Source organism: Sebastes fasciatus, chromosome 17 (assembly GCF_043250625.1).
Source record: "Sebastes fasciatus isolate fSebFas1 chromosome 17, fSebFas1.pri, whole genome shotgun sequence".
Classification (NCBI taxonomy): Eukaryota; Metazoa; Chordata; class Actinopteri; order Perciformes; family Sebastidae; genus Sebastes; species Sebastes fasciatus.
Window position 1 is genome coordinate 21,682,284 of NC_133811.1, and position 22,455 is coordinate 21,704,738.

General features: G+C 39.6%; 2 protein-coding genes and 1 long non-coding RNA gene across 3 annotated transcripts; all 3 read left to right on the forward strand.

Annotated features, from left to right (window-relative positions):
• The first annotated feature begins 7,869 nt into the window (after nucleotides 1-7,869).
• On the forward strand, nucleotides 7,870-8,256 carry LOC141754626 (uncharacterized). Its single transcript, XR_012590690.1, has 2 exons — nucleotides 7,870-7,939; nucleotides 7,996-8,256. It is a non-coding gene; the product is annotated as an uncharacterized LOC141754626 (long non-coding RNA).
• A 2,799-nt stretch (nucleotides 8,257-11,055) lies between these two features.
• Nucleotides 11,056-12,201, forward strand: LOC141754286 (alpha-tectorin-like). The gene is made up of 3 exons (XM_074613240.1): nucleotides 11,056-11,316; nucleotides 11,677-11,738; nucleotides 11,843-12,201. Exons 2-3 carry the CDS (start codon nucleotides 11,696-11,698, stop codon nucleotides 12,133-12,135), a joined length of 336 nt encoding a protein of 111 aa, XP_074469341.1. The 5' UTR covers nucleotides 11,056-11,316; nucleotides 11,677-11,695; the 3' UTR covers nucleotides 12,136-12,201.
• Nucleotides 12,202-12,283: 82 nt separating this feature from the next.
• Nucleotides 12,284-20,355, forward strand: LOC141754285 (IgGFc-binding protein-like). The gene is made up of 10 exons (XM_074613239.1): nucleotides 12,284-12,945; nucleotides 13,885-14,483; nucleotides 14,850-15,417; nucleotides 15,506-15,756; nucleotides 15,869-16,210; nucleotides 17,365-17,932; nucleotides 18,051-18,250; nucleotides 18,906-19,280; nucleotides 19,364-19,671; nucleotides 19,993-20,355. Exons 1-10 carry the CDS (start codon nucleotides 12,396-12,398, stop codon nucleotides 20,000-20,002), a joined length of 3,771 nt encoding a protein of 1,256 aa, XP_074469340.1. The 5' UTR covers nucleotides 12,284-12,395; the 3' UTR covers nucleotides 20,003-20,355.
• Nucleotides 20,356-22,455: the final 2,100 nt, after the last annotated feature.

Genomic DNA, 22,455 nt, shown 5'->3' on the forward strand with positions numbered 1-22,455 from the left:
CCTTCCAGTAGAGAAAACATGAAGAAACATGTTAAATGCCATTTAAGGTGCCTTTCCAGCGGAGAAAACATGACACAATGCCCTCTACAGTGCCCTTAAATGAAGAAAACATGTTAAACACCATCTAGGGTGCCCTTCCAGTAGAGAAAACATGAAGAAAACATGTTAAATGCCATCTAGGGTGCCCTTCCAGTAGAGAAAACATGACAAAGATTGTGACTGATTATGAATATGGTTTTAATTTTAACTTATTAAAGGTGCAGTGTGTGGAATTTGGCGTGTAGTGGTGAGGTTGCAGATTGCAACTTCTTTCGTGTGCCAAGCGGGTAGGAGAACTACGACGGCCGACGTGAAAACCTGAAAACGTGAATGGCTCTATATAGAGCCAGTGTTGGGTTTGTCCGTTCTGAGCTACCGTAGAAACATGGCGGCCAGCTGTGGGAAGAAGACCCGGTTGCAAAAAAACCAGATGGCGACGGCCAAAATGCAGAACTAAAGGCTTCAAAACCGTAGTCCACAAACCATTGGTTGACGTCATGGTGACTGCGTCCACTTCTTATATACAGTTTATGGTCTGTCCACTAACAGCCCGCAGCTGGTTAGCTTAGCTTAGCATAAAGACTGGAAATAGGGGGAAACAGCTAGCCTGGCTCTATCCAAAGAGGTAACAACATTTGCCTACCAGCATGTCTCAAAATTATGTTTAATTACACCTGTGTATTCAGATATTCAATCCAATGGACAAGCTTGTAAACATGCTCAGTGCTGCCCACAACATGTTCTTTCTCCCAGTGTCTTCCTGTCTTTGACCAGGCCTGTCTTCATTAACCCCCCGTTTTAGATCACATTTCCCCATTGCTGGTCCGTGCACTCTCTGAAGTGCCAGGTGTCATTTACACCTGTGACTCAGACACTAACGGGCTAACTTGAGAAGCCGCAGTCACAATTACTGGGTCATGTTAGTGTAGTGTTTCAGATATCATGATCAAAATGAACTAAACATTTTATAGGTAGAGCTATTTAAATCATTATATAGTGGAAAAACATCAAAAACACTGAAGATGACTGAAATCAAGATGGATAGAAAATTCCAAATTGTGGATTATTATAAAAGTAACATTGGCACATATGTTTCCTATCAGATTTACTGTCCACATATGAATTGGGCCAAACGCAGATTGAAAAAATACGCAATTACATGTACCTTTTCCCTGTTTAAACAAAGAGTTTGAGTTTTGGGAAATGCACTTTTTCGCTTTTTTCCCCCAGCTACTAGGGCCTCTTTCCCACTTTGAAATGCAAGTGCTGCACAACAATTTCCCTCGGGATAAATACAGTTTTATCATGTACAGCTCACTAATTAACATTAACATGTTAAAGTTATTAAAGTAAGTAACGTAAAGTAGTTGTTTCTCCATCTGATGTAAACTAAACCTTTGATCATTTGACCAAATTCCAACAGTTTCAAGAGCTGCATGTGTTGACCTTTCACAGATGGTAATATTATATCATGATGATGTCAACGAGGATAAAATGACTCCGAAGAGACAGACAAAGAGATAAAGAACTTGGTCTCTTTCTTTATATATATATCTGGGGACCCTCAGGCATTGAGAAACTGGAGTCCTGTGACAGAAGAATGACATAAGTCATGAAATAGCTCATGAGATGTTGGAGGCCAATTGTGCCGTCTTGACTTTTTTCACTGAGAATCCTCAAAAGATTTTCAATCACAATTTTTAGAATGAATTAATCAATCTTTTATAGTGTGAGATAAACATTGTGCTTTGGAAGTGTTGACATCATTAAACATGAACCTAAAACCCACCTTTTAGTTTGGCTTTTACAGTTTTTTCTCAGTCGCTTTGGTACAGTTCTCGATTCATCCTTAACATTTGCAAAGCAGTGAGGGCATTTCTCGAAACAATTTGTACAAACAGCACAACACAACGGAGGAAAGCCTGTCACTTTCTTTAGTTTATCTCTCAAAAGTAAATATTTCTGTCAATGAACATGTCAGTCATCAAGTCCTTGTGTCATTGTTAACAAACAAGATAGTCAAGCTGCTTAGCCATGTTGTCAATATAACAGCATACTACAGTTAAGGTTTTGATGACAATGATGGAAAATGCAATGTATGGCGCATATCAATTTCAACAGTACAAAGTTACACATTAATGTATATGGGAGAGTGATTGCAAGAGATTTGACGGGATTCACATTTACACCTTGTTGACAGACCACGTCATTGAGATAGCCTACAGAAAAGAAAAATACAAGACTGTTTTACAGCACAAAGGAAAAAATAAATACAAAATTAGAAAAACATCTGAGCTATTTTATAGAGAACTGGTTGATCATTGGTTGATCTAACGCTTCACACATTCCTCTTCATTAGAGAAAGTCAAGATTCACCTAAGAGCAATTCATCAATTCAGGACACATTTCCCAAAAAAAGTCTATAGATATGTATATAAAATATGCTTGGCAGATTACGACAACTGGTTCAACCATTTTGCATGTAATGATTTAGCAACGAACTAATGCTTAGATGCTTTTGGGGCGTAAGACTATTCAACAGAGAACAAGTATAAAACATTTTGATCAACATTTGATAATGTAGGAAACAGCAGCATTTGCAATTTGTTCAAAAGAATGAGAAATTGCTTTTATGATGTGCACAAGTGACTAGATGATGTGGATTTCGAGCAAGTAGTTTTTAGAATTTCCATTCTGATCTGAGAAATGAACCAAAGCGACTGAGAAAAACTGTAATTTGAATGTTTTATGACCAGTATTTACGTTGTATTTAATTATTCCTCACTTGATTAGACATGTTTTTTTTGCATTAATCTCTACTATCTTTTACCTTTTTTAAATCTATTTTATTGTTTCACTTCTATCATTTCTATTTCTCATGTGCATTAATCTCCAATTGTTTTACTCTTTATATTTGTACTGCCTTATCATACACTTGTCAGTCAGCCTTTTGAATTGCAATGACTTGTATGAAAGGGTGCTATACAAATACAGTTTGATTGTCACAAAGCTGAAAACATGTCTGTTTCTCTTGGCTCGTGAAAAGTTGACAGTTTGGAGAAACTTTTTTATATGTGCATTTATTGATAGATAAGACACTTCTGTGTCCTCTGTGTACTGAAACTGCCTTCGTGAAATACCACAAGTAACCAATTAGTGTCATAAAGACAGTGTTTGCATTGCAAAGTGACGATGTGAGATTATTTGCATGTTGTACAGCAAGAAACCAGAAAGGCGGGATGTACTGCTGACGTCGGCCATGTAATCACATTGTCCATTGTCCCGCAGGGCAACCCCCCATCTCCATTTCCCCTTCATTTTGTGTCCATAATAAAAGCAAAAAATGCCCCCCAAAAAGTATTTTAAAAAGACTCAGAGAGACAGGGAAACAATGCCACACATTCCAGAAATGATAAATGATCCGACAGGAGAGAAAATCACTCACAAATGTTTCAGTCAAAAAAAAAATCCAGTTTTATTATCAGTGTTATGTGGGCTTAGAATTTAACATTCCGAGGATGCGGTCTCCTTTGGTGCCGCACAATTTCCTAAAAGACAGAATCATATGATTATTATTTCACTGTATATTTATTAACATTTCTACAAATGTTTGATTGATGCTTGTGACTTACATAGCTTTTGGGTTATCTTTCAAATGATCACATATTGGCCTGTACTCCACCGCTTGTCCTAACAGATTATTGATCTCTTGCTTCCAGGCGTCAGACTCTGGTTTTAAGATTGCTTAGTGACAACAACAACAAAAAGAGTGAGAAGGAACAGTTCATACTTAGACAGTAATTATTGTATATCACCACATGATGGCACTATAGCAGCTGAGCATAAATGATCTGTGAGGTAATTGTGTGTTATACCTTCAGCCTCTGTGTGTTCCTTCTCCTTGATGGCCAGCTCATTGGCTGCTCTTTTCTACAATAGTGTGGGAGAAATGTCAGTGGACATGACCTGGAAGTTGTGTTACACAAACACTGAATATTTAATTTTGCGTCTTAATACCGTACAATTACCCCCAACCTGTAAGACTAGTGGATTCTAAAAGGAGGTTTTTCCCCCAAGGTAGAAGGAAGAAGAAATACTCAGATAGTAAAAGTATAAATCCAACAACGTACAAATACTCCATAACTAAGAGAGACCATCTTGCGATGGGATCACACCAGCCAAATCGGGCCAGGGGTGTAAAGTGTGGGGGTGCATTGGCCCCTTCGCCCCCGTTGCTCGGACCTTCAAACTAGACCTTCATTTTGATCTCAACTACACACCTGTAAAGTTTCGTGACTGCATCTTGCACAGTTCCGACATTGTCGTGGTGACAATATCTGTCCACAGACAGAAATATAAGTACTCTGTGTATAGTTCCTGCTACAGTAGGTGTCTCCAGGCCCACATTCAAGTCCTGCATTCAAACTCCTACTTAAAGCAGTGACGTGTAGTACTGACAGCTAGCATTTGCAATGTAAATTTAAAAAGGAGAACATACTGGCTGTAGCATTGTTGTCGGAGAAGCCAGTACGTCAATTTAGCATGTTTCCGTAATCTCTGATGACATATCACGGTCATTTTATGATTTATTACAGTAAATACATTACATATTGGTCCTTTAAGTAAAATAATCATCACCAAAATTTACTTAAAAGCATCAAAAGTACTTGTTCTACAGAAAAATGTCCCATGTGACTGGTATATTATTTAATATTGCATTAGTAGATAGTTAATACTGACGCATTAATGCATTTACTGTTACAGCTGTAACAGTAAGCCAGTTTTACAAGGTCATAAGATCAATTTGAAGGGTTGTGAGATGATTAATGGGGCAGGAAAGAAGAGAAAACAAAGATCTGCTACACAAAGTTGCATTCGTTTCTTTTGCATCTGACATCTGAAACATGACAAGGAGCTAAAACTAGACTGTAGCTGTCAGATAAATGCAGTGCAGTAAAAATATTTCCCTCTCAAATGTAGTGCAGTAGAAGCAGAATAATGGAATTAGTCAACAACTACCTTAATATTGTACTTAAGTACGAGTAAATGTACTGAGTTTCCACCACTGCGCAAGGTTTGTGTTCACAAAGCACTCAGTATTGATCTTCATTTTCATAATTATATTCTCAAACGTATTCTGGCTGCATGATTTGCTGCCTGGTAATAAAAAACAAATGTGCACAGTGCGTGTGAAGATTTGTTAGACTCCACCCTCTCCACCCCGTCCTACAGCATTTTATCAGCAGCACACTAAGTACGTGAAGAGCCACACTCACTGATCATGTCACATTGTCACAAAATGTTCTTTTTAGGAAGCAGAAAGGAAGTTGCCGAAGCAAAAAAATAAATAAACTTCTCACCCTTTCTCCTCGACAGGTGTCAATTTCTGTTCTCGTCTTCTCCATCTCTGTACCCAGTCTGGCCTCCGTAGCCTTCAGTTCCGTCCCTATTTTTCCCCCCAGAATCAGCAGCTTTTCCACCGCGACCTCCATGGTGTCTAATTCTGAAATTTGATCATCGAGTCTCTTTATCTCCATTGGCAGCTTGTTTATGTCCTTGCTCATCAGGATCAACACTTGATGTTGGCCCATAATAATCACCAGCAATCCCATAGACAGCAAGGCGCACAAACAGGCCACAATCCCATGACCCCGCATTGATGCTGTTTTGGTTGCTGCGATGCAGAGAGAGAGAGAGAGAGAAAACAATGAGAGAGATAAACATATCTGCAGAAGCAATCAATTACATCAATTTCCTTATCATTAACAGTATGATAACAAAGGGTCAGTTGACTTTAAACTTCTTACTCTCTGAGTCACATTTCAACCTTACCTACTTCTCTGTATGTAGTCCACTTTAGTTCCTGCTTTCCTCTGTTCAGGTGTTTGCCACACAGAGTGTGTCTACCTGGGCAGCAAACGACCAAAGTGTCACTTCGTTTGCAGCCTGTGTCAGTTCATGCTCTTCACTCTTTTGCCTCCTCCCTCTTCCTCAACAGACTGGTTGTCATTGAGTTTCACATGGCAAACAGGTTGAGTAACTCTGTTAACATTCAGTGGAGCCGGTGTGGCTTAAATAATAATACCACCAATAAAAGTGTACTTTGTCCTCAATAAAGGAGTGTAAAGGGATTTGTGATACTGATTAACAGTGATGAGAGGGTTGTGGGTGAATCAATTTCAAAATGAGTGTACAATGTTTAACAAAAGTAATACAATAATGAACTCAATGTCTTCAAAAAGCCAGTTTACTACAACAAAGGAAAAAAGGATTGGGAATGTTATCAAGATGCAGGCGATATTCTTTTGGTTTCAAGTAATCCACAAACAGCAGCGTCTGATCATCATCACAACCTCCTAATGGCATCTGCAAGATTTCACAGACCGGAGGAAAACAACCAATCAGAGCCTTGCCGTCTCTGAGCAGCTGTCAATCACTCGCGAACTCCGATCAAACGGTCAAACTAGGCAGCGCTGATCAAATATGAATCAATATTCTGTTACTGTAATGCCTATTTCTCTCCTCAAATGTTTTCAGAAACATCTTGTAGTGTACCGTTTAGCTGTAAAAGGAAAGTTTGTGACCCGGCAACCATGTAGAAATCAGTTGAGGAAATACCAAGTACCGCCCACCAGCCGGAGCCAACTTTCATTGTTTAACTTTCATTTGTCATTACAGTAATAGAATATTGATTCATAATTGATCAGCGCTGCCTAGTTTGACCGTTTGATCGGAGTTTGCGAGTGATTGACAGCTGCCTTTGTTGAATGAACAGCCTATAGGAACGCTCTCTTTCTCTGAAAAGACCTGTGTGTGGCCAAAGAAAACAGAGCAGAAGTCTAGTTTTCTCTCAGAACACTTGAATTTTAATATGCTGAAAGGTTATTATGGAACTTTTATCCAATGATGCCAAAAATATTCTGCCTACTGCCACTTTAAATGTGTCAGTCGTAGTCAAACGACAGAGTTTCAGCTCATTGTTTAGCTGTCCGATCCACAGATTTACTGTTTTGCTTCACTCTCACTGTTCTCAGCCACAGCAGTTTTCAGTGAAAAAGCTCTAAAACCCCACTGTACCCTACCTGCTCAGCACCAAAGAGCCGACAGAAAAAAATCTGCGACTGGTTGGTGGAGCATTTAGCAGCTTCAGATAGTCTTTTTAATATTTTCCCGAAGAGGTAACAAACTTTCACAAAAAGAAAAGCTAAGATTATAGAAATGTTGTGAAGCAGCAATGTTCTATCATCCTAATACTCAGGTTGGGAACCTTGTGGTGGTTACTTTTCTATATATGGAATGCTGTTATTATCCTGCTAGACTAGTTATCTCCAGGGCCTTAAGCCATAAACCCTTCCCACATACTTCACTTTCATTCTTTGTCAAGTCAGGTCTGACCGGCCTGACCGGCGAAAAAAAATGTGGTTGTTTGCTCAGCCACTAATCTATGTCACAGTTTGCAAGTTGTTTGACTTTTTTTTTCCTTGTTTGTGATTGTTTTTCTCCTTAAGTAGAGGGGAGGTCTGTTGTATAAGCCTGTTGTTTCTGGACCTCTATTGTCGCATTTCTTATTATCATTATCTGGATTTTATGATGTATGTGCAAATAAAATGTTTAGTTAGTTAACAAGTTAATTGTTTAAAGCTGAAGTAGGCGAGATTGGAGCAAATCTGATTAAAACAATATTTTTTTATTAAACGGTCGCTATATCCTGAGTAGTACATGAAACAGGTAACCTGAAAAAAATCAACTCCTTACGGCATCTGCAAGATTTCACAGACTGGAGGAAATCAACCAGTAAGAGCTGATCTGAGGTCTGCTGTCAAGCTGCTGTCTATGGGTACGTCCCAAAGCTCTTAATTTTCGTTTCCTCGCTCCTCGATCCTCGCTTGAACCGGAAGTTGTTCTGGTGCGCCATCTTGAAGACCGTCCCAAAGCTCTTATTTGTGCATCGAGGAGCGAGGATCGAGGATCGAGGAGGCTTGCCGGAGGAGCTATGAGCGAGGATACACCAGTGTATCCTGCACGGAAGTCTTTTGCCGACCGACACGCCCCCTTATTGGATATCAGTTACTGATTGGACGCTGCTGCCGATCAGACTGATCTGATAACTTTACCTCTCAGCATCACTGGAGTTTTATACCGGAGTGAAAACAGATCACAGATTAAACGTTTTATAGTTTAGTTGTCTTCTGATTCACCATCTAGTTCAAATCTGTGTTAATTGAAGCTCTGAGCAGCAGCAGAAGGACCTGCAGTATCTCTGCTTCACACACCGTCAGTGAAGCAGCCTGACAGTCAGAGGGGTTTATAATACCAGATAAACTGACTTAAAATAACTTTCTGCATTTTTTAGAATGATTTTTCTTTTCATGATTTGTTATTTCCCCTGTTAACTTTTATTAATGATACTATTAAAGTCAGAGAGAGAAGGAGAGTCTGTCTGTCAGCAACAAACACCTTTTACATCATTTATCCTCATTTCCATTCAGTCACACGAGGCTGATAATTCCTGAATGTCGGGTTTGATATGAGTTACATCATTTACATTTTCCCTTTAGCCTAATAAATAATGTCCAGTGTTCAAAAAACACCGTAGTCATATTCTGGGTTATGAAATAATTAACTCACAATCAGAATATCAATAACTACAGACGCTAATAATAAATAAATAATATAAAGTTATTGTGCCAGTAGAGATGGTTCCTGAGCCTCTAAGCAGTCCACAGTAGAAATACAGGCTGCAGCTTGCACTTGTCTTTATTAGTATTAGTACAGTTCAGACACAAACAGCTGTTAAAGTTGACTGACAGCTGATCCAGATGTGATCAGCTGCTGCTGTCATCAGAAACGGACATCGCTTCACGTGACGCTTCAGAGGAAACGACCGTCTCATGTCGCTTAAATCGTATTTCCTCGTTTCCTCTCTCCTCGCATGGTTTCCTTGCGTCTCTCCATGCTTCCCTGGTGGGAGGGACTAAGACGCAAGGATGAGACGCAAGTGAGGGAAACAGGGATGCAATTAAGAGCTTTGGGATGCAGCCTATGAGAGCCAGCTGTCAATTACTTGCGAACTCCGACCAAATGGTCAAACTAGGCAGCGCTGATCAAATATGAATCAATATTCTGTTACTGTAATGTCTATTTCTCGCTTCAAATGTTTCCAGAAACATTTTGTAGTGTACTGTTTAGCTGTGAAATGAGTAAGTTTGTGACCCGGCAGCCATGTTGAGATCAGTTGAGGAAATACCAAGCACCGCTCACATGACCGAAACACAGCCAATAGAAACGCTCTCTCTCTCTCTGAAATGACCTGTGATTGGACAAAGTCTAGATATTTTAAAGTCTGAAAACAGAGCCAGGAGGAGGTGCAGAAGTCTAGTTTTCTCTCAGAACACTTGAAATACAATATGCTGAAAGGTTATTATGGAATTTTTGCCCAATGATGCCAAAAAATTGTTGCCTACTTCAGCATTAACACATGTGGTTAGCTTCCATGTTGACATGAGACTGTTCAAATCTAAATACAGTAAATATTGATATAATACAGGCAGCTAAGAATCTATATCTACCATACAGCATCTGGTCTATATTTTTTAAATATGTTTTCAATATGTTATTGTTATTTAATACTATGCACTTACAAATTGCATAACATTTCTTTCAGACCTTTTTCAGACATTTTTTGGGACATTTTTTCAGACTTCTTTTTTCCAACATTTTTCAGGCTTTTTTTTTTTTTTTTACCTTTGTCAGACATTGTTTAGACTTTATTTTCCAAAGTTTTTCAAACCTTTTTTTGACATTTCTTCAGACATTTTTCAGACTTTTTTCACACTTTTCTTTTTTTTTTTTAACCCTTGTCAGACATTGTTTAGACTTTATTTTTTAGCATTTTTCAAACTTTTTTTTCAGACATTCTTTCAGACATTTTTCAGACATTTCTTGAGACATTTTTCAGACTTTTTTTTTCCAACATTTTTCAAACTTTTTTTTTTCAGGCATTTTTCAGACTTTTCTTGAGACATTTTTCAGACTTTTTTCCCAAAATTTTTCAGACTTTTCTTAACACATTTTTCAGACCTTTTGTTTCGGACATTTTTCAGAACTTTTCAAACTTTTTTTCAGACTTTTTTTTCCCCAACATTTTTCAAACTTTTTTTTCAGACACAGTGCTTCTTGTAAACTGTGTCTGCTGTGCTCCATTTCTACCACGCTATCATGAATTAGATATATTGTAAAACTGCTTAAAATCATATAAAGGCCTTTTTTCCAGCATTTTTCAAACTTTTTTTTCAGACATTTTTTATATATCCAAAATGGAGAAAACAGCCAAGACCCATTTCAGAAGACTGGTGTATTTATCAATATAACTTTGTACTGCACCATGTAGGCCTGCTGCATTTTGGTGGTTATAATTATTCGCATGTGTTCCTTTATGGGCTTCTCCTACTTGTTGAGAAAAATAAATAATTTAAAGCCACATTGTTGTTATAGTGTGTTGTGCATGATTATATAACAACTGCTACTGATATATATACATGTGCAAACATAGACGCTTTTACCTTTTGCATTGTGTTCCTCCTGCAGATTAAATAAAACGATCAGATAAAATCTTTATCTCTTCACCTCATACAAAACATAAAAGGTACAATTAAGAAACAACACCACCAGTCACTACGTCACAATATTTCCACTACCCTGCAGGACAACAGAAAGGAGCTCCACTTGATCCTTGTGAAAGGAGTCACGATAGCATTGAGAATTATGCCTTTTGAACAACTCACACCCATCCATTATTCTTGTAGGTGGTTACCAAACGGCCCCAGTGTCAACAAATAAATTACACTGGTTGAATGTTTAACAGAAACACTGTAAAGTTAAATCGATGGGCACAAAGCCAGCAGACAAATCACATATAACAAAGGTACGCGGAGACTACAGTAAGAGCTATTTTAAATTGATCTGTATGATCATCAACGTAGTCTTACATCCTATTACAGACCCTTTTACCATGTTTTGTTTGTTATTATCCATTTTCACTTATTTTTTTCACTGCAATGAACTCCTTCGTGACCTGTTAAAATATAATTAACTTGATTCAATTGACATCCGTCTTCCAGTCACATCAACAAAGACTTTACAAGAAATGTGTCACATGATGCTGTATTTGCTCACTTCTAGGAAAAGCCACGTAAAGAAGAAGCTGATTGGTCCATTAGTGGAGGTCAGAAAGTATTTAAGCATCCTTAAATCTTGCACCTGAACCCCTGAGCTCAGGTGAGAATGATTTATATATCTGAAGTATTGAACAAACTATTTACTAATTCTGTTTTCAGCCATTTTTGTAAAAAAGGTTTTCGTGTGCATTTTTCTTTTCAGATTTTGATGTGAAAATGTATGCATTTTTTCTATGCTTCTTGTAATTACATTTTTTGGTATTATCTTTTTCTACTGTATGTAACAAAGATAAGAGACACACTTGAGGTTTTCTACAATTTGGCATTTATATGTTGAGATGTGTATATATGCAAGATGACATGCATCTATAATGGAAAAATCCAAAAATCAAAGATTAAAGACCAATAGTTAAAAAGTGTACATTTTTCCTGACTTATCATTTTCCTTCTTCTCTGTTAGGTCCTCTCCACTGGCAAACATGGGGCTGTTTGTTGTAATCGTTTCAGCTCTTCTGCTGAGTGGTAAGTTATCAAGAATTACTAGAATTTATTAGAATTATTATTTAATCCAATGGAAACAACAGTGAAGAAAAAAAAGACTAAAGACATTTAAAAATGTTTTCCAGGATTTTGCAGAGGAGGACCAACGACTTTATCACCACAGTCAGGCACCTGCTCGGTCATGGGCACTCTCCACTACACCTTTGACGACTATCATTACAACTTCATGGGCAACTGCACCTACACCTTGGCCAAGAACTGCCATGTAGATGAGAGCCTCCCGGCCTTTGAGGTGGAGACCAAGAACATGAACGAGGGCAACATACAGGTCCCAACGGTGGAGACGGTCACCGTCAATGTTCACGGGATCAACATCCAGATAGTTCGCTCTGAGTTTGGTATTGTCCGGGTGAGTTAAACAATAGTGCTAAAGTCTTTGTTGTTTCTTGTATTGGCATTGTGTGAATGCTGAATAGTGTGATCTTGTAATAATAGAAGATGTCTAGAATTTTTAGTGATACGGGATACATAGAAAACAGCAATGAAAACATCTTTAGCAGGTGTAATGTGGTTCGACCTTGTTCTCGCTGTATAGTCAAACATGCTGTTATATAAAATGTGCTATGCAAGTGAAATTAGATTTATTTTCAGGTGAACAATCAAAAATGGATTCTCCCGATGACCTTGAACAACGGCCAGGTGAAGCTTTTCCAAAAAGGGCTGTATGTTGTCATGGAGACGGACTTCGGCCTGACCGTGAAGTACGACTGGAACGAGTACCTTGCCGTCACAGTGCCGGGCAGTTTTGCCGGCAGTGTTTGCGGCCTGTGTGGCAACTTCAACAACAAAAAGGAAGATGATCTCACGACTCCCAGTGGCTCAGTGGCCAGCAGTGTGGCAGCGCTGGGAGGGAGCTGGAGGGTTCCCGGCACCGCAGACGATGCCGGTTGCAAAGACGGATGTGGTGACCAGTGTCAATACTGTCCTCTCAATCAAGTTCAGAAATTAGAGAAACAAATCTTCTGTAGTGCCCTTATACTAAATTTTGTAGAACTTCTAGGTTGTCAACCTGATATTGACTCAAGCATCTTTAAAAACAACTGCATGCTTGACCTCTGTAGGGGTGAAACTGTGAACACATATCTTTGCAACACCCTTCAAGGCTACGCTGACATCTGTCAGAGGTCTGGAGCCAGAGGTCCTAACTGGAGGACTTCTACTCAGTGCCGTGAGTAGTACAAAGTTTAAAGACTATACTGTAAAGACATGTTAATAAATTCAGTGTAAAAAAGTACATTTACTCAAGTACTCTATGTAAGTATGAATTTGAGATATTTGCACTTTACTTGAGCCTTTTCTCTTCATGCCACTTTCTACTTCTACTCCACTACATTTCAGAGGGAAATATTGTTACTAGTAATTTAACAAATTAAGATTTTTGCATACAAAGCATATGAAGAGCTTATAAAATATGATGCTTTGTTATAAATTAAACTACGGAACAGTATGCACAGCTGAAATGATTAGTTGATTAATCGATTAGTCGATTGACAAAACAAATAATTGACAACTATCTTGATAAACTTTTAAGTCATTTCTTAATGCAAATATGTAAAAACACTTAATGGTTCCAGCTTCTCAAATGTGAATATTTACTTTTATTTTTAATCGTTTAAATTATTTTGATTTATTTTTATAATATTGAGGTGGTTGGACAAAACAAGCATTGTGAAGATGGATAATTGTGACAGCATTTCTTACTATTTGATCGATTAATGGAGAAAGTAATCAGCAGATTAATCCATAATGAAATAATCATTAGTTGCCATCCTACACAAAATACTTTGCTCCAACTCAACCAACTAAAACAGTAAATTACTGTTTTTGTATTAATGCAAGAGTAATAATAATAGTCTAATAATATAATATATACTAGTATGCTCACAGGGGCCATGTTTCTGCATTTACTACTTTTACTTTTGATACTTTAAGTACATTTTACTGATTATACTTACTATACATATTTTTACTTGAGTTACATTTTCAGGATTTTTACTTGTACCAGTGTGGTATTAATACTTTTACTGAAGTAAAGGATCTGAATACTTCCTCCACCACTGACTAACTGAATTTAAACTGAGCATCTGTCTCCTCTTTGTCCACACAGCTACACCAAAGTGCCCAGAAAACAGTCACTATGAGTTCTGTACGAGTGCCTGTCCTGCTACATGTGCAAACCCAAACAGTCCCACCAAATGCAACGCCACCTGTGTGGAGACGTGTGTCTGTAACGACGGCTTCGTGCACAGTGGCATCAAGTGTGTCCCCAAGGCGCAGTGCGGCTGCATGTACGAGGGTCACTATGTGGAAGCCGGAGCCTCCTTCTGGGGCGATGGGAGCTGCACCAAGCGCTACACGTGCTCCGCTGGTGGAAGTCTGTCTTCCAAGCGGACCAGCTGTCCTGCCGGGCAGCAGTGCCAAGTGGTGGAGGGGATCAGAGGTTGCTATCCTGTCAACTACGGCACGTGTATGGTATCTGGTGATCCGCATTTTGTGACCTTTGATGGGGAGCGCTACAACTTCCAGGGCACTTGTGCGTATCAGATGGCTGCCGTCTCCTCCAATCAAACTAGCCTGGAACATTTTAGTGTTGTGTTGCAGAATAATGGTCAAGATAAGAAGATCGGGTCCGTTGTACAGCTGGTAGAGGTCAAAGTGGACGGGTACACCATTGTCATCAGCAAAGAGCACCTTGGTGCTGTTGTGGTAACGTATTTTCCAAAAAAAAAACATCATACATGTAGGGCTTTTTGATTGTTGTTGTTTTCATATTCAATTACTGGGCAGATTATTTTCTCCATTAATTGTTCACACCATAAAACAATGAAATATGTCAATCAAAAATCCCTAAAGCCCAATATGACGCAATTGAATGCCTTGTTTTGTTCAACCAGCAGTTCAAAACCCAAAGATTTATTCAGTTATATGTTTTCAGGGCATTTAAAACAGTATCAATATAATAACTGACCAATTGTTGCAGCTCTACATATAAGTACTTATTTATCTGTGTATTCATCATTAAAAGTACAAATGACTTTGTGAACGTTTTTCTATTTCATTATCTTTTTTAAGGTCAATGGTGAGCTCTCCCACCTCCCTATAACGCTGAACAGCAATAAACTCCATCTTTACACGAGCGGCTGGTTTGCTGTTATCGAGACAGACTCCGGAGTGAAGGTGTACTACGACTGGAACAGTGTAGCATTCGTCACCGTTCCCAGTACGTACATGGGCGCGATGCAAGGTCTTTGTGGCAATTATAACCTCAATCCCAAAGATGACATGCAGATGAGAGACGGGAAACAAGCCGCCACTTCTGAGGGGCTCGGTCAAAGCTGGAAAGTCGCCACGATCCCCGGCTGCGTAGACGGCTGCAGTGGCCCCTGCCCCGGCTGTAACGCCACCCAGAGAGAAACCTACAACACCAACAGCTACTGTGGCCTCATCAGCGACCCTGCAGGCCCGTTCCGTGACTGCCACGCCAAGGTCGACCCCGCGGGTTTCCTCAATGACTGCGTGTATGATGTCTGTCTTTACGAGGGCGGCAGGAACATGCAGTGCAAGACTTTGATCGCCTACACAGCCGCCTGCCAGCTGAAAGGTGCCACAGTGTACACCTGGAGGTCAGCTCAGTTCTGTGGTAAGGAGATCTACTGTTTATCAAGACAGTCAAATTCTTGTAAAACCATTATACTGCTAAAATAATTCTGACCCTGCCTTCTTCCTAGATGCCCAGTGTCCATCATATAGTCATTATGAGCTCTGCAGCAGCGGCTGTCTCAGGTCATGTCAGAAAGACTCCAACTGCGGAGCTCAGTGCATGGAAGGATGTGTCTGTGATGAGGGATACCTGCTGAGTGGAGGTAAATGTGTGCCTGCCGACCAGTGTGGCTGCACATATGAGGGCAAATACTACCAGCGCGGACAGGTCTTCTACCCTGATGCCCTTTGTCAGAAGGAATGCACCTGTAACGGCACAGTAAGAATGACGTGAACGGAGAGTATGAAGGAGTTATCTGTGGTTATTTGGGAATACATTTTAACACACACCATTTTCAAGAATGATCAAGCAGGTATGTGTTTCATATTAGGTGCAGTGTAAGCAGTCCTCTTGTGGTCCCAATGAGAAGTGTGAGATGAAGAATTCTGTGCGATCGTGTCAGCCTTTGAGAAAAGGAGTGTGCTCCATCTCTGGAGATCCACATTACAACACCTTTGACAACGCCACCTATGACTTCCAAGGCACCTGCACCTACGTCGCAGCTGAAAGCTGCCACCTGAGCGGCACGCGGCTCACCAACTTCTCTGTGTCGGTGGAGAATGACAAGTGGTATGGTTTGTCTGACAATACTAAGGTGTCAGTGACCAAACTCGTAGCGGTAGAAGTTTACGGAACCGTCTTGATCCTTCGCAGCAACCAATTTATTGTTTGGGTACGTCATTAATATTGTCATTGTTTAAAACGATATTTTACACTAACAAATTTATCAAATGGCAATGTGAAAACAATTTTACAATGTGAAGGGGGCCGCTTGTAGTGATGGACCTACAGAGAATTATCACCTGAATCTGTTCACAACTTGTTTCCGCTGACCCCAAGTAGCCAGAAAACGACAAAACCTCAGGAATCCATTGATAAAAACTATGTCATGCTAGCTTGTCAGTAAGGAGGATATATAACACTCCAAAGTTAGGCTAAATTTTGGTGAGGGAAACTGGCATGGCCATTTTCAAAGGGGTCCCTTGACCTCTGACCTCCAGATATTCATGTGTGATGATGTTAGTGCCCATAGGAGCCATTTCATTGTAGTGAGACCATTTTTTTAAACTTGACCTTACTGTATAAAATGACCTGTGGTGACCTCTAGGATAATCACAGCCTCATGAAACTTTACAAACACAAACTAGAGACCTAGAGCATTCAGAGGATGGATGTCTTTATTAAGTAGATTGACAATAAGGGGGTTTCTGAGCAGTTTCCAGTACAGAAGTGTTCGCCATCCAATCACCGAAAAGTTTTAGATACCAAATCACAGCATGTCTTTTTCTATGGCGTTCGTCGAGGTCTTGGTGTCTCAATGTGGTATTTTAGAGGGATTATTGATAATTTTGATCAATTCTCGAGTGGTAAAAAAATGGTTAAATTCAGAACCAAATCTGTGTAACAAATAATATCAACCCAAAAATTGCTGGAACAACCTATATGATATTAGTGAGTATGGGAATGGCCATCATATACTTCTATCATAATGTCCTCAGCCCTTATGCACTTTCACAATTTATTTAAATGAATTAATGAATTAATAAATTCATGTTTATTTCTGATTTATTTTTTGACCTGCTATCTGCCCCTAAAGACCTCCTGTACCCTGCTAAAAAGAAAAAAATTGGTCTATTGTTGGTCTCAGAGGGTTAAGGACTTAAACTGAGAGAGAGAGAGTTATGCAAATGAAAGTAACGACAATAGCAGACATCATAAACAGTCATAATGTGAAAAATGTTCATAATCATGAAATATAACTGAATTACAGCAAATATATGTCAAATGAGAAGAAATAATGGATAATCAAAGCATTATTCTTTGCAGGTAAATGGAGTCACACATTTCCTTCCACTAAACCTCCACAGCGGTGCCGTGCAGGTTTATCAGGAGGGGCTAAATTACGTCATTATGACAGACTTTGGCCTGAGGGTCACGTATGATCTGGTCTACCACGTCACTGTCACTGTCCCTGGAAACTACATTGGCAGAACCTGTGGTCTGTGTGGCAATTTTAACAATGACAAAGCAGATGAGTTCCAGCTGCCGGGTGGAAACGTGACCAAGGACTTCCAGGCCTTTGGCGCAGCGTGGAAAGTGCCCGTGCCTGGAGCGGTCTGTGAAGATGGCTGCCGTGGCGACCAGTGCCCCAAATGTGACGATTCTAAAAAAGCAGCGATAGAGGCAAAATGCGCGCTTATCAACAATCCCAAAGGTCCATTTGCTGCTTGCCATGATGTAATTGATCCTGCAGCCTACTTCAGAAATTGTGTCTATGATGTTTGCATGGCCAAAGATGATGAAAGCATGCTGTGTCACAGTATCACTGCATATATGTTGGACTGCCAAAACCTTGGTGCAAAGATTGAGAACTGGAGAAGTGCTTCTTTCTGCCGTGAGTCTGCACTTTTTTTTACTATTCATTGTGCCCGTGATATTCATCTATAACTCCACATCTGTTCAACATATCCACTATAAAAAAACAACTCCTAAATCGTACTATTTGATTACAGCTTTTACATGCAGGGCTGGCAGCCATTATGAAACCTGTGCACTGCCTTGTACCTCTGCATGTCCTGGTCTCCGTGACACCCGCACATGCACCACGACTTGTGTTGAGGGCTGTGCCTGTGATAAAGGCTACTACTACAATGGAACCGGCTGTGTGCCCTCTGACCAGTGCAGCTGCTATTTCAATGGCGAAACTTACATGGTGAGAATATAATAAGTTTCTAATGTATTAAAGGCGGGCTCGATCTGATAAAGTGAACCCGGACGTTATTCAGTCTATTGACAAAGCATTCCGGCTAGACCATGAGCTGACACGTAATCGTGACGAGGAAATGTTTGAATCCCTTATACTCCGTGCGCTTTCTCTTTTCGGCAAATCACCCTGCTGCGACGCAAATGAAAGAGGGTGAGATGGTCCGTAATGCCACTAAATAAACGGAAGCGAGACGAGGAGGAGTACAACATACCTGTGAGACCGATGCACTTCTTCACTTCTGCCACCAGCAGCTCCTCAAAGTTCTCTATTTTTTCCGCCCATCCCCGTAATTAGAAAATGTTGGACGTGCACATACAGGGGAAAACCCGCCGCACAGGAACGTGTCTGATGGTGTGACGTCACCTTGGACATGCGGACACTCGCGACCCTCGCAGATGTGTCAAGCTTAAATCAAGCTTTAGTCTTGTTGCCTTACCGGGGCATTTTTTTCAAGAGTTCACCTGAAACCATTTGATTTGAAATGATAATATATACACTAACACGTTCCAACAACTACATTACACTCTATAAACCAGTAAAAATAACATAAAATATAGTATTGCCCCTTTTAATATTAACCTAACCATGTGTTTTGTTGCAGGTTGGAGAGTCCATTATAACTGATGACTGTCACAGGATTCACACCTGCCAGGCCTCTGGAGTAGTTCTGTCCAAAAACATTACATGTGACCCCAACGAGAGCTGCCTGGTCAAAAACGGCAAGTTGGGGTGCTACATTCAGCACTGCTTTTTGAACGCCAATGGGACCCTCACTGAATTTAATGGTGAAGGTGGTACCGTAACAACGCCAGGAACCTATGAGATCATCCAGAGCTGCGACGTCTCTCCGACATCAATCTGGTTCAGGGTGGTGGTGAAGTTGGAGATGTGCACCCCTGGTGTCAACACAATTGTAGCCGTGTATGTGTTCTTCAATGAAGTGATGATCACAGTCAATCACAAACATGACATCTGGGTAAGTGTCAGACTAAAGATATGACATTAATGTTACATTAAAAATTAATGTGTTACTATAAAGTGTTAAATCTGTGTTCACAGATAAATGGAAGAGCGATGACTCAAACCACTTTCTCCCAGAACAACGTAAAGGTGGCGGTTTCTGACAATGCAGTGATAATTAACAGCCCTTCCAGCCTTCAGGTGTCCTTTAGTTCAACTAATGAACTCGCCATTAGTGTCAGTGACGAAGTAGCTGATGTGGTATGTGGGGCGTGTGGGACGATCCGTCCCACTTACACAACACTACAAGATCTGAGAGAGACACTGCTGGTCTATCTTCACGGGCCGAGCACTGACTTTGCGTCACTGAACATTGGGCAGTGGACGGCTCCTGATTTCCCCCAATGGTAAGTCACATACATGACCTGTTTGTAGCACATAAAGAGTAGAAATTGCTCCAATTTGCATCAAAGACCTCGACACTACGAACACATAGAGTGCACCAATTTCCACAGGAATTGTTGTATTTTTCTACTTTCTACAAAAAAAATCGTACAAATCAAACATCAAACTACATGATTGACATGATGATGATTAATATTGTTGTCATTATCATTATTTCTTCTTCCTGGACTATATTATATGCAGATGATATAATTATTTATTTATTTACGTGTGCCTTCATCAACTTCACAATTTGACAAATCATTTTTCTGTTTCTTTTTCAGTGCTCAGTAAATTTCAGTCCTTCCAGCTTTTTTATCAACTGCATTGATCGACATCCTTCAGCGCTAACCAGACTGACAGCATCATTGATTCATGAAATTATTTTTTTTTTTATGTAGAGAATCCCATATGCATGTAGATCCCATTACTTGCTACGTTTTAATTGTCAAAATTCTGAAATATATGCTTGTCTTGACAAACACCTGTAATAAAACAGCTTTTTACTTTGATATTTTGCTTGGGAATAAATATAAACATATCAACCACTCAAGGTTGTGTGATGTCTGTCTTGTATGTGTAACTATGATAATCTGATACCAATCTGTCTATCCAACCATTTCATCAAGCTGCTGTATCACCCACATTTTCACTTAAAATGCATCTGAAATAACATTTAGTCATCCCTTTTTGTCATCAAAAGTATTCAAAAATGTCAACAGCTGGGGGCGTGTCTGTGTTTGAGGAGGGCAAGGAGAGACAAAGTAAGCAAACTTGTGCTTTAGCTTACAAGTCATGGGCAGACAGTGTTTTGTAAGCAGTGTGGTACTGGAAAATAAGGACCACACCAGCATCTAAATGGACAGAAGTGATTTTAAATGTAGTTATAATATATAATTGTGCATATACTAATTTTGTATATAAAATATGTAAAATCACTAAGGAAAAGAGAAAATATTGTTTTTTTTAGAAAAACAAGATTTCCCCGTTGAAATCATCACATTTACAATCAAAACAATCTTGAGGTTTTTACATTCAAAATGTATTATGATATCTTTAAAGTAAAGCTTAAAATTATGTTCATGATGTTCACAACTAAAATCTGCAGTTGAAAATGAGATGAATGAGTGATTCAGTCTTTTTTCTACAAAAAGTAGAGTTAACATCAGCGAAACTTTACACAAAGATATGTTACGTCAGTGTGACTGTCTGCCTATGATATGATGAAGTGATTCAAGTGGCTGTTTGAAAACAAATTAATGCAAAAATGGTCTGATTTTTTTCTCCTAAAGAATAACAGGACGTGTGATTAACAGAGCAGATATGTATGCTACAGCAGGAAAACAAATATAATTTAAGTTGAACTTTAAATCTAAACACGGAGGCAACAAATTACACCAGATTCTCCAACACACTTTGACGTAATCTGTTTTTTGGTCACTAAATAATATACAATGTAGGGACCTGCCATTTCGGGTGGCAGACACAGTGAACTGTCTCCCAGAATCCTGGAGGTATGCTCTCCTTGACCACAGGACTCAGCTCAGTCCTCATTGGCTACAGTAACATTTCACCCAGAGGTGTGAAAATCACACAGAACAAAACCAGAGGAATGTCCTTTGTTCCTTCTCTTTCTTCTCATCTGCTCATCTCTCCTGACATGTGAGAGGTGAGCTGCTGCGCTCTCTCTGCTCTTCATCTCCTCAACCCAGGCTGACCTGGTTGAGGTGAACGGCTCTCAAGTCCAGAACTTGCAAAACAGTTCTGGTTCTGATCAATGGCCTGTTAGGAAACAGCCATTGCAACCAAGGAACCAAACGGCAGACGACGCGAGTGCTCTGCCCTTTCCACCAGCTAACTTCAAGCTATCAAGCAAAGAAGTTAGCACCAAACTAACAGCAAAGACGACCTCTTTGACTTGGAACCACAACTTCAACACATGGAATCACAAACCGGTTCTTCCATGGATTGGTAACGTACTGGGCCTTAGCATTAGCAATCGCACAGGGCTGAGCAAGACTGTCCAACTTTGATTTCTAGAAAGTACTTGTATTGATTTGGTTTAATGTTATTCATTGAGTTTGACTGTGTTGATTTATCTGTATTTGATTTTTGGGTAACTGGCTTTGCCACATCTGATGTGTTTAGTTTATGCTTCACATAGACAAGGTCTTGCATGCAACTAACCATCTTTTCTAACCCACTGCACATCTAACACACATAAAGATCACATACAGAAACTGTGAATTAGTTAAACATAAACATACAGCTTCAGATAATCTTAACCCCACATCACCCCCCTCTCTGTCCTTCTTCTCAGAAGAACAAAGAGGTCATGTGATGACATGCTGATGGCCATCTTTGATTCCGCCATCTTTGATTCAGCCATCTTTGTAGTTTTACAGTGCTCGCCATTTTGTTTGTAGGCCATACAGACATTTTGAGACAAGAACCCATCTTGTTTCCCCCCCCTCTCTCTCTCTCTCTCTCACACACACACACACACCACACACACACACACACTGTGTTTGGTTTGTTTAGTTTAGTTATTTAGTTAGATTAATATTGTGTTTTGAACCTTTATTAACTTGTAAATAAATGTTTGTGGAATATACATGCTGGTCTCTTTAATGTTGCACAAGAGTGAATAATGCCAACCTCTGCTATGTCAAGAACTCTGATATCCTTCAACCTTTACTATCTATTTTGGTTATAGTTATTAATTTAATTATTAATCAACGTTCCAA

What these genes read in the sequence shown, in the direction of transcription:
- LOC141754286 (XM_074613240.1), top strand. Translation starts at nt 11,696, where the DNA reads ATGGGGCTGTTTGTTGTAATCGTTTCAGCTCTTCTGCTGAGTG. An exon ending in TTCAGCTCTTCTGCTGAGTG is followed by an intron (nt 11,739 to 11,842) that starts GTAAGTTATCAA and finishes AATGTTTTCCAG; the next exon opens with GATTTTGCAGAGGAGGACCA.
- LOC141754285 (XM_074613239.1), top strand. Translation starts at nt 12,396, where the DNA reads ATGACCTTGAACAACGGCCAGGTGAAGCTTTTCCAAAAAGGGCTGTAT. An exon ending in AGCACCTTGGTGCTGTTGTG is followed by an intron (nt 14,484 to 14,849) that starts GTAACGTATTTT and finishes ATCTTTTTTAAG; the next exon opens with GTCAATGGTGAGCTCTCCCA. An exon ending in AATGCACCTGTAACGGCACA is followed by an intron (nt 15,757 to 15,868) that starts GTAAGAATGACG and finishes GTTTCATATTAG; the next exon opens with GTGCAGTGTAAGCAGTCCTC.